Genomic DNA, 12,340 nt, shown 5'->3' with positions numbered 1-12,340 from the left:
TAACTTTCCAGTTTACCCCTTGGGCGCCTGAACTCCCGGATCCTGCCCCCTCACCAGCATCTCCAGTCCTGCAGCCTGTCAGCAGTCGCGTCCCCTTCACGTTTTCCCTCCCTTCTTCCACTCATCACCTCCAAAGCCCATCACTGGAGTGCGGAGTGATCCCACGCACATGCTCTTCCCCCACCCTGCTGCTTCGCCACTCTCACTGCGTTGCAGGCGCTTGGTGAAACCCACTCCGTGCCCTCCCTGCACAGACACCCTCACGGGGAGAGACACTGGGTGAGGACATGGCCTTGACTCACGAGAGCCCCCAGTGAGCTCTTGCTGCTGCAGGCAATCACACCGCACTTCCCTGGAGTATTTACTCTCCCACGTTCCTAAAGGTCATTTCACACCACCTTCTCTCTTCTCAAATTCTATAAACATTGGCAAGCCTACGTCTGTCCCACTGAGACTACCCCAATCCAAACCACTCTCATTTTTCATCCAAACAGTTGCAATAGTGTCTAACCAGACTCCCCGTCTTCCCTCTTACTGCAGTACAACCTCAGTGCTGTTTTCACTTTTATCCACAGTGATGCTTGGGCTTCCCAGGTGGTGCTAGTAGTAAAGAATCCACCCGCCAATGCAGGAGACGCAGGTTTGACCCCTGGGTCAGGAAGATCCCGTGGAGGAGGGAATGACAACCCACTCCAGTATTCTTGCCTGGAAAATCCCATGGACAGAGAAGCCTGGTGGGCTACAGTCCATGGGGGTCACAAAGAGTCAGACACACTGAAGGGACTGGGCATGCACGCATAGTGATGTTTAGAAATATAATTGACATCATAATATCCCTTGCTCAGCAACCTCTGAGGACTTCTTATCACACATAAAATGAAATTCAAATCTCCTATCACTACCATCAGGCCTACATGATCCAGTTGCTGCCCATCCCGCCCTGAGGAATTCTCCTTCATTAACCCCTTTTTCTTTTTTTTCATATAGGAATTAAACACAAGAGTTAGTTTAATGAAGGAATCTTACCTTTGAAGAGTTTGAAAATCAGAGGTGCAGGTTATTTCAAAGGTGTATGCTATCTCAAGAATTCCTATTTCAGAATCTCTAGTTAGGGGAGACGGAAAGATCTCCTATTGCTGGGTATTGATTATGCTTGTTCAGGGAAATGTTTACTAAGGTGGAAAGACCTCCTATTGCTAGGTAAGCATTATTCTGGAAAAGACCCAAGTTGTGATGAGGACCAGGGGGAGGAAAGGAAATGATGCATAAGAAATGTCCTTTAGCAGCCTAACTGGTTATCTGTCTACACACCCACCCATGTGCATACAGACACACACACACACCCTCATACATTCATAGATGATACAGAAATGACTCTGGAACTTTAAACACTAAGTTTGTGAAAACTTCCCCCTCATTATACCTGCTGAACACATCCAGTTTCTCATCGTGAGAATTGAGATGCTGCTGCAGCTGTTCAGAGCTTATAAATCGGCGGTTGCATTCATAGCAGGGCCAATTCTTCTCTTGCTCTCGAAGAACTGCAGCCATAGGAGAGAGACCATGGAGGCCGGTGACCAATGGGGCCCAATAAAACTCAAATGCCTGGCACCCCCACCATTCTCACCGTATCGTAGCCCAGTGCTCATAGATACCCAATGTCTGCTGTTTTGTTATAAAAGCAAAGGCTCAAGATTGACAGAAAGTAGTTTTGGGGATCTGGTTTTCTGATATATTCATGTAAGACATCAAAAGAACAACTACCGTGTGCTACCCTCTCCCACCCCCAACACACACAACCTTACCCCACTGGGAAGACACGGTGTGCTACAGTGGGAATGTGTATGCAGATCACCCAGTAATTCAGATCCAAGCTTCATAATCAGAGTATAGTGTAAAACACAAATAACTGGAAGATGAATGCTCAATATCATCACTTTAGTGAAAGGTTCACAAGCACAGGTTAAAGCCGTACCCTATGACCCAGCAATTCTACCCCTAAATGTGTGCCCAACAGAAATATGCGCATATGTTCAGTAAAGGACATGTAAGAAAGTTCACAGTGGTACCTTCATATTGGCCAGACACTGGACACTGGAAATGACTTTGTCGACCAAGAAAGAAAGACTATGACTGACTTTTGTCCCCTAAGAAATAGCCTCACAACTTTTGGAATTTCCCAAGTAAATGGCACGTCTTTGTCACTCCTGATGATCTGTGACCATACCTGAGTTTATGCTAATGAGATGGCCCAGATGGGGATGGCTGAGCCTAGAAAACCAACCACCTGAAAACAGGGCTGTGGCTTTGAATGAGGGGGTATAGCCAGGGAGGGGAGCAGGGCCTAGAGAGGAGATCAGTCATGGGCCACGGATCCAATTGATCACACCACTGTGATGATTCCTTGACAAGAACTCTGGACACAGAAGCTCAGGTGAGCCTCCCACGCTGGTGATGACACATTCGGCCTCCAGGGCTGTGACACAGGCACTTCTCATCTGGGACCCTCCCAAACTTTGCCCTAAGCGTCTCTTCATTTGGCTGGTCCTGACGTGTGTGCTTTATGATAAAATGGCAATTCTAAGCCCAGCACTTTTCTGACCTCTGTGCACCATTCTAGGGAATTATTAGACCTAAGAGGGTAGTGGAAATTCCCTAAATGCTACTAGTCTAGTTGCTCAGAAGTGCAGGGGGCATGGGATCCCCCTCGCTTGAGGATGGTGCCTAAATTAGAGACAGTCTCATGGAGGACTCTGCCCTTGACCTGTGATGTGACGTAACTCCAACTAGTCAGTGTCAGAATTGCATAGTTCAACCCAAACTTCTGTGCTGAAAATAGATAAATGAATTGTGGTACATACAATACTTTGGCCACCTGATGCAAAGAGCTGACTCATTGGAAAAGACCCTGATGCTGGGAAAGATGGAAGGTGGGAGGAGAAGCGGACGACAGAGGATGAGACGGTTGGATGGCATCACCAACTCAATGGACATGAGTTTGAGCAAACTCCGGCAGACAGTGAAGGACAGGGAAGCCTGGCGTGCTGCCGTCCATGGGGCCACCAAAAACTGGACAGGACTTAGTGACTGAACAAAACAAGTTCACACAGTAGAAAACAAAGTGGCAAAGAAAATGAACAACTTACAGTAATACACAATAGTATGGAAAAGTCTCACAAACAAAAGATTCTCATGCACCGGAAGTGTATGTGTCACATAATTCTATGTATACAAAGTTCAGTAACAAGCGGATGGTGTCTGTGGTGTTGAAGTCAGGAGATAGTTTTACTTGGGAGTGAAGAGGAATTAGAAGGTGTTGGGGACTCCTGGGGCTGTGGCCCACCCTGTGTCTTGACTTGGGTCCCCAGGTATTCTCACGCTGTGAAAATTCATCAGGCTGTTATTTATGACTTTGTAGTTTTCTGGATGTAGACTGTACTTCAGCGACACTTACTTTCACAACAAAGACAATCCCTGCCTTGCTATGTTCAGAGACGATTACATCAAGATAAAAATCATCCTCTGATCTAGGTCCTAATTTAATATTTGGACTTTTCATTATATTAAATACTATTTTCTAGGACCCATGAAAGAAATGTAAATATGTCATTGTCATTTGACCCTAGAATTACACAAGGATGTTTAGTTCTAAGAAGCCACCTGCAATGCAGGAGATACAGGTTCAATTCCAGGGTTGGGAAGATCCCCTGAAGAAGGAAATGGCAACCTACTCCAATATTCTTGCCTGGGAAATCCCATGGACAGAGGAGCCTAACAGGCTACAGTCCATGGGGTTGCAAGAGTCGAACATGACTTAGTGACTAAACCACCACCAAAGATGTAAGTAATATATACAATTTACAATCAATACATGAAATTAAAAAAAAAAAATCCGAGTACCTTTCCGCTCTTCCTCAGAAATGTCATGGATTTTCCGGTTCACAAATTCAGCATAGGAAGCAGCATACCACACCTGCAAGAACCAAGCACGTCATCAGGGACGAAGGACATCACAGGATGCGCTTCACAGGCTTCAGTTCCTCCTCCTGCTCACAGAAGATGACCCAGGTTTCCCACAGCAAACCAACAAACTAACAAAAGAAGCCGCACTGTGAGGTGACCCCGTTGGCACAGGCAGTCAGTCAGGAAGTTCATACGGCGAGACACACACTGTGTGGGATTCTTTTTTTATGTGCTACACAGTAGGTCCTTGTTGCTTATCCATTGTAAGTGTTTTCTTTATCCTTTTTAAAAAAATGTTTTTGTTATTACAACAACTTCACAAGAGTTAACATTAGTAGTCTCTTGATTTAATGAAACAGAGCCTCTTCTGATTTTTTATCTGTTTAAACACAGGTTTCCACGCAGCTGTGGTCACAGTGGCTCCACCCTCACACTGCTGGGGTCAACCAGAGCCACCCTGCCCTCCTGAGTCTCTGCCTCCATCCCACCCTGGGGAGGTTGCTTCTGCTTCCTGTCTGGCTCACCCTCCCCTCCACCACTCCTAAATAGTGCTGCTTCTGGAAGCTTAGTCCATGTCCAGGACCTTCTCATTTCTCCCCAAGGCAATCACATCTGTTTGCAGCCAACTCTGTGCTAATGACTCTTAAGTTACCGCATGTATCCCAGACCCTCCCTCTTCTTCCCTCTACCTACATTCTGCCACCTGCCTGATGGAGCCAGTCCAGAACTGACTTCTAGACACTTCCCTCCTCACCTACCTTTCTCATCTCAACAAACACCCCACCTTCCACCCAGTTGCTCAGACTAGAAAACTAAAGGTTGTGTGTGTGTGTGTGCGCGCGCTCAGTCATGTCCAACTCTTTGCAACCCATGGACTGTAGCCCACCAGGCTCTGTCCATGGAATTTTCTAGGCAAGAATACTGGAATGGGTTGCCATGTCCTTCTCCAAGTGATCTTCCCAACCCAGGGATCAAACCCAGGTCTCCTGCATTGCCAGGCAGATTCTTTACCACTAAGGCAACAGGGAAGCCCAAAATGAAGTGAAGTAACTCCATCTTTAATCAACAGACCTGTCTGTACCCCCAAAATAACGACTTCCTAATTCCTCACCCCCTGGGCCTAATACCTTTAATTAAGGCCTTTGGTAGACCCCAAAGTCATACACTTCTTATTCTATTTTATTTGTGGGATTATTATAAGTGTACAGCGACTTTCCTGGTGATCCAGTGGGTACACATCTGCCTGCCAAGGCAGCAGACATGGGTTTAACCCCTGATCCGGGAAGATTTCACATGTTCCAGGGCAACTAGGCCCAAACACCACAACAAAGCCTGTAAACCCTAGAGCCCATGTTCTGCAACTAGAAAAAGCCATCTCACAGCAAAGAAGGCCCAGTGTAGCCACATAAATAAATAAAATTGAGAAGCGTATAGTACACAGCAAGTACTCATAAATAAGTGAACTACAAGAAAAGGACCTTTTTTTTAAAGAATACCACTTCGAGGGGAAAGACAAAAAGTGTGAAAAGCATGAAGCGATCACAGTTCCCAGCAGAGTGGCCACCGCCCCCGTGCTGTACCTTGAGCTCCTGCTTGGGCTCCACGTTCTTGATTGTTGTGTAGTACACGTGGTGGCCATACTGATACGCCACCAGGTTCTGCTCCAGGTGGTTCTGGGCCGGACGCACGAACATCATCCAGTTACAGAGGGTCTCGTCCGACAACTCAAACCACAGGTCTTCGTGCAAATCCCTGTCCTTTCTGTCCCCTTTATCGAGAGAAACCTGCAACCAGAGTGAAAGTGAAAAGACACCTACACACACAACCGCTAACATCATAGATGGTTGTGTAGTAATATGCAAAATGCTGTTCTTTAAATTAACCAGATACACTGGTTCTCCCCTTTGTATCTGGAAAGATACTGGAATTGCGTCTTACCAAATGAAAAAGGGAAAAACGCTTTCTAACGACCCACTCATAGGATTACCTAGCAAAATCTAAAAGTCAGCACACTGACTGTACAGCTTTGGTTGCCATTTCATCATTAACTAACACATCAAAAAATGCTATTGATAAGCCAGAAAGTGCAAGAAAAATACTCTCCAGTACATTGTAAGTGGCTTCCTTTGGGGTTTCAATTGCATTCATTTATAACGTGGAGGCTGGTGACAGATCGTTCTCTCTACAAAGTGATATTCTTTCGTGGACGTCTTGAGCTCTCACCAAGAAAATCTCCCCATGACAGCTGCTGATTTCTCAAAAACACACCCCATATATTCTCTCCTCCCAGTGTTCTTTCCCAGTTCTCCAGAGTGGCTCTCAAAAAGCAGACAGCAGAGGCTTTCGATCAAAGCAAAAGCATCGAAAGTGAGGAACAGACATCAGTATACACATACTTGAACATTCTGTAAACTATTCTTTAGCAGAAGATTCAACAGGATAGACCTGCTTCAAAGACTGAAAAAGAGGTTTTCCTAAAAACATTATGAGCACTTCACAGATGATATTGGGTTGTTTGGTTACTAAGTTGTATGACTCTTTGCCACCCCACGAACTGTAGCCCACCTCTGTCCATGGGATGTCCTAGGCAAGAACACTGGAGTGGGTTGTCATTTCCTTCTCCAGATGATCTGCCCAACCCAGAGATGGAACCTATGTCTCCTACATTGGCAGGAGGATTCTTCACCACTGAGCCACTAGGGAAGCCCAACAGATAACATGAGTTGACCTAATTCTCTTTGTATTATAGTCAAAGTTAATATTCAAAAAAAAGTTGTCAAGCCTCTATTATAGGTTGAACTGGTTTCCCCCATAATTCATACATTGAAGTTCCAGCCCCTGGTAGCTTCAGACTGTAACTGCATTTGGAGGCAAAGCTTTGGAAGAGGTGATGAAGTCATCAGAGCAGGTCCTGTCCTTACAGGACAGGGAGATCAGGACACAGAGAAGCACCAGAGGCGCCGAGCACACAGGGACCGCCTAGTGCCAAGGCAGCCACCTGCAAGCTAAGGGCCGAGACCCAAGCCAAACCTGCCTGCACCTTGGCCTTGGCCTTCCAGCCTCCTGCAGTGTGACAAACACACATTGTTTAAGCCCCCTGGTCTGTGGTGTTTGGTCCTAGAAGCCCTCTAAGACTAGTCCAGCCCCTGAGAATGACAAAAGTTCAGAATTATTCACATAAGGCTTCAGGGTCTGAGGGCTTCCCTGGTGGCTCAGCGGTAAGACTCCACTGCCAATGCAGGAGATGCGGGGTAGATCCCTGGGTCGGGAAGATCCCCTGGAGAAGGAAATGGCAACCTACTCCAGTATTCTTGCCTGGGAAATCTCATGGACAGAGGAGCCTGGCAGGCTATAGTCCACAGAGTTGCAAAGAGTCAGACAGGACTAAGCGATTGAGCACACTGAGGTCTGAAACTGTACCGTCCATGTTATAGGTAAGAGAGAAAATGTCTACATTTAAATCAGTCAAGCTTAGAAAGAAAAACACAGTGAACAACTGCTATGAGGCTGAACTGGGAGGCTCGGTGGGAAAATGCATGCCCCTTACAAGTCATCAGGACACGAGGGGACTGGGACAAAGTGTACATTACCTTGAGGTGGATGTAACAGTCCTTCAGCTCCGATTCCCTGACCAGTGGCCCCTCCACAGGGCCAAACTGGGTGCGCTTGGGGATGCGCCTCTTGGAGAACACGCCACCCAGGAACCTGTCAATGTAGAGCACCAGCGGGAGGCTGGCCCGCGCCCGCGTCAGCACTGGCCGGTTGGGGATCGGGTGCAGGGGGCCATGCTTCGGGCACACGGAAGAGTGTGCGTTGTTACACTCCTCGCACCCTGAACGAGAAAGAAAGCCTCTAGGTGACGGGCTCGGGGGAAAGGGTCCTAACCTGGACAACCCCATGTCTAAGGTTTTAAGACCAAATTCAATCAGCTCCTACAACTGCACAACCCATTCCACTGTAATACATGACTCTCCAGAGACTGGGAGAATCCTGGTCTTTTCTTCTAAAATCAGGCAGAATTCACTTGTGGCCTGCCAAAAATAATAAGCAGGCTGTGACTGATTTTTCTACTGGATGTCCATTGGAAGAGTGGCAGCAAATTTACAAGTCAACGTGGCTGAGTGCAGCAAAAATGAACACAGCATTGTCGAGCAACTACACTCCAATTTAAAAATAAGTACAAAAAAGTTTACAAATCAAATAAAACATGTTTGGAAAGAGGAAAGAAGTGCTTATTAGTTGCTTAAATGCTGCAAAATCGGATGAAACAAATGAGGTAAACTTTATAGTATGTAAATTATAGGTCAATAAACCTGTTTTTTTTTTTTTAAACCTGACAATATAGTCAGTTTCCTCAAAGGGAGCTGTAGAAACAGTGCTGTTAAATTTGAGATTCCCATGCATTTGCGTGAAGATAACGCTGAAGTGAATGAATTTAGCATCCCACGCTTCATTCTCCCGATGACACAACGAGGCTAGCCCTGATATGTACGTTCAGCTCATTCCGGGAGTGATGGGTTTGCACTAAGCGTCCACATCCACCCACTTTTTCCCAGAGTCCCCCACCTGGAGCTGACCGCCAGGCTGCAATGTGTACAGCAGCAGAACAGAGGAAAGAGACTGCGCCCCACAGAGAGCAGACTCCTGACTCAACACATCTAGTCAACCAACCGCATCTCACCCAACTGGCTGTGGGGTAGCCTGGCTTAGGAAACAGGTATTTTCAATTTCTACAACTCTCCAATAATGGAGAGCTACCTTGTGTTCATATTTAGACGATTAAAGTGACTTCCTGTGTATTTGACTAAGGAGTTGCCTTGAAAACTTAAGAATTCAAAGAAAAGCAAAACGAGGAAATTCTCTTTTGGGTATGGAGAGGAACACAGACCCCAGGCAAACAGTCTCACCACCACCATGCAGAAGGTCCCAGGAGAGATACGGTGAGACCACAAAGCTCTGCATGGCCTTGTAACTCGAAAGAGGAGATAAGGACTTTGCCATCTATGTGGGACACTGGTAGGCAGCAGCGGCGGCTTGGTGGAAGGAAGCAGGCCCTCCAAGCAGGCAGGACAGACAGGCAGTAGTATTGGCTGGCTGTGGGCACCAGCAACCGGACCACCTGTACTGGAATCCTGATTCCTGCAACAACTGAGCAGGACCTCTAGAAAGCTGCCGACTTCGCAAGCCCATGGAGAGCATTGCTCGAGTTAGGAAACTAGTGCAGAGCCCTAGGGCCCAGGGTGTGAGAGGCGTCCTTTTACAGTAGGCATTTTTTAAGGTTGGTACGAAGAGAGGTGAGGCACCAAACATGGGAAAGAAGGAATGGCCGGATCTGCCAGGACTGGACACCATCACGGCCTGGCAGCTGGGGCTCTGAGATCAGAGGCTGAGGCCTGGTCCTGACCAAGCCCCAGCCCCTGTGACACCAGCAGGCTGCCCAGCTTCCTCCGGCAGCTGCTCGTGGATGCGATCAGAGCTCTAGCAGCAGCCAATACCTCCCTCCCTGGCTGCCCGAGGATGACTGGAAAGGGCGCCTTCAGAGAGACAAGCAGAGTCTGCGCTGGGAGCCCTAGCAGAGGGGCCCACCCTGCACCCGAGAAGCAGCCCCACTTACACAAGTCATGCGGGTCGAAGGGCCGAGGGGGGTCAGGTTCCCAGTCATCCAGGTCAGTGTCCTCACCATCTTCCTCCTCCTCATCCTCAGAATCCTCGTCCTCGTCCTCGTCCTCCTCCTCCTTGGCCTCCAGTCTGGCCATGGGGTTCTGCAGAGTCGCCAGAGGGTCCGAGCCATCCACACTCTCAATTGAGGGTAACACCTGGTTGTGCACCGGCAGCGAGGCCTGGACAAGGTTTAATCACAACGTCAGCACAGCCCACGTGGGGTCGGAGGGAACCCGGACACACAGAACACGAGGTTTTAATGGAAGGTACTCCAGTATTCTTGCTTGGGAAACCCCACGGACAGAGGAGCCTGGGGAGCTACAGTCCATGGGGTCACAAAGGGTCTGACATGACTGAGCAACTAACACACACGAACACACTCTTCTCACCAGCTCCCTCTGAGGCCGTGCAGAAAGGCCTATCTATGGACAGTAATGAGGAATCTGTTTTCATTTTTGCTGTTTCTGTCCCAAATCTGGGCTCCTTTCATGTCAGCAAGAGTTTCAAACCTCACAAGCTCCTGCCAGAGGGCTGGGGACCCTCATCCTGACCCCGCCCTTCACTTCAAGTCCCACCTCCTCACTCTCTCAGCCTTTCCAAACTTGCTTGAGAGGCCTGCCCTGCCTCCCGGGAGACTTCAAATATGAATGTAACAAACCCTTCCACACCCTCCTGGAGCATGTGTGGTACCATCAGCTGCAACATCTTGGTTCTGGGTGGGGCCCTCCTGCCTCTGCAAGTGGCCACACCCTAGTGCAAGTAAAGGCCTGACCAGCCTGCAACCACGTGGCTTTAGAACTTTACACGTGGTGAAAGATGCAGGTGGCAAAATTCAGTGGGTATGGGCGCACTTTCACACACTCCAGAGAGGTCAAGGTTTGACTTTGACCTTAAGAAAAGAGATGCCTACTTGGTTCATCATGCTGAAATATGCTGAAATTATCTTCTGCAAATAAGACATGGTTTATGTCATAGATTAGATTAATGCCACTTTACCAAATATGCTGGAAGAAAATAATGTTGTCTTGAGAGTCCTCACCTGGGGTTATACACCACCCAGGCCCTCTTATGCAAGGGTGTTTCTCCTGCCCCAGTAGCACCATCAGTTATATCAAGCTACTTCCCTTGCCTGTATCTGTCCTCCCCTAGAACGCTTGCTCTTCCCTTTAGGCAATCTCCTAAATCCTGTCTTCTTCCACCTCTCCAGGAACCATCTCTGCTCTCTCTCCTGTACATCTGCAGTCACAGAAGCCCACCTGACAACATCGTCCAGCCCACCAGGCAGCCCAAATGGTTCCGAAATAGCTCAGGAATGTTACCGGGGGGTCAAGAGCCCCCCGAATTTCCTCTCGAGTTAGACCAAGTAAGTCCACCGCTCCGCCACGTGAAGACAGCTCCTCCAGTACTTCAAGACCAAAACCCCTAGGTCATGGACTCATTTCTCATGAGGCGAATCATCCAGATCCCTCAGGGTCTTGCTGGGTCCATTCAGCCCTCAGTGGATCCCCATCAGCCTGCACCTGCGCTCACTGAAGATGGCCACTTCCTAGCGCTGCTCCATCAGGACTCTGTAGGTCCCCAAGACCCTGGGCCTAGCTGTCCCCTCACAGAGGATCAGATCAGATCAGATCAGATCAGTCGCTCAGTCGTGTCCGACTCTTTGCGACCCCACGAATCGCAGCACGCCAGGCCTCCCTGTCCATCACCAACTCCCGGAGATCACCCAGACTCACGTCCATCGAGTCAGTGATGCCATCCAGCCATCTCATCCTCTGGCGTCCCCTTCTCCTCCTGCCCCCAATTCCTCCCAGCATCAGAGTCTTTTCCAATGAATCAACTCTTCGCATCAGGTGGCCAAAGTACTAGAGTTTCAGCTTTAGCATCATTCCTTCCAAAGAAATCCCAGGGCTGATCTCCTTCAGAATGGACTGATTGGATCTCCTTGCAATCCAAGGGACTCTCAAGAGTCTTCTCCAACACCACAGTTCAAAAGCATCAATTCTTCGGCACTCAACCTTCTTCACAGTCCAACTCTCATAATCATACATGACCACAGGAAAAACCATAGCCTTGACTAGACGAACCTTTGTTGGCAAAGTAATGTCTCTGCTTTTGAATATGCTATCTAGGTTGGTCATAACTTTCCTTCTAAGGAGTAAGCATCTTTTAATTTCATGGCTGCAGTCACCATCTGTAGTGATTTTGGAGCCCAGAAAAATAAAGTCTGACACTGTTTCCACTGTTTCCCCATCTATTTCCCATGAAGTGATGGGACCGGATGCCATGATCTTCGTTTTCTGAATGGTGAGCTTTAAGCCAACTTTTTCACTCTCCACTTTCATTTTCATCAAGAGGCTTTTGAGTTCCTCTTCACTTTCTGCCATAAGGGTGGTGTCATCTGCATATCTGAGGTGATTGATATTTCTCCTGGCAATCTTGATTCCAGCTTGTGTTTCTTGCAGTCCAGCGTTTCTCATGATGTACTCTGCAGAGAAGTTAAACAGGGTGACAATATACAGCCTTGACGAACTCCTTTTCCTATTTGGAACCAGTCTGTTGTTCCATGTCCAGTTCTAACTGTTGCTTCCTGACCTGCATACAAATTTCTCAAGAGGCAGATCATGTGGTCTGGTATTCCCATCTCTTTCAGAATTTTCCACAGTTTCTTGTGATGCACAGTCAAAGGCTTTGGCATAGTCAATAAAGCAGAAATAGA

General features: G+C 47.8%; 1 protein-coding gene across 2 annotated transcripts in view; it reads right to left on the bottom strand.

Moving 5' to 3' along the window:
• PRDM10 (PR/SET domain 10) overlaps positions 1 to 12,340 on the bottom strand; it is a 99,803-nt gene that overhangs the window by 31,216 nt on the left and 56,247 nt on the right. For both annotated transcript variants that reach the window (XM_027531559.1, XM_027531560.1), the window contains exons 5-9: positions 9,578 to 9,803; positions 7,554 to 7,795; positions 5,544 to 5,747; positions 3,901 to 3,973; positions 1,424 to 1,541 (exon numbers count right to left, since the gene is read on the bottom strand). In XM_027531559.1, coding sequence (XP_027387360.1) covers positions 1,424 to 1,541; positions 3,901 to 3,973; positions 5,544 to 5,747; positions 7,554 to 7,795; positions 9,578 to 9,803 — 863 coding nt within the window. The remainder of the gene's footprint in view (positions 1 to 1,423; positions 1,542 to 3,900; positions 3,974 to 5,543; positions 5,748 to 7,553; positions 7,796 to 9,577; positions 9,804 to 12,340) is intronic.

This window comes from Bos indicus x Bos taurus, chromosome 29 (assembly GCF_003369695.1).
Source record: "Bos indicus x Bos taurus breed Angus x Brahman F1 hybrid chromosome 29, Bos_hybrid_MaternalHap_v2.0, whole genome shotgun sequence".
Classification (NCBI taxonomy): domain Eukaryota; kingdom Metazoa; phylum Chordata; class Mammalia; order Artiodactyla; family Bovidae; genus Bos; species Bos indicus x Bos taurus.
Note: the sequence above shows the minus strand (reverse complement) of the source record. Positions and strands in the feature narration are given on the sequence as shown.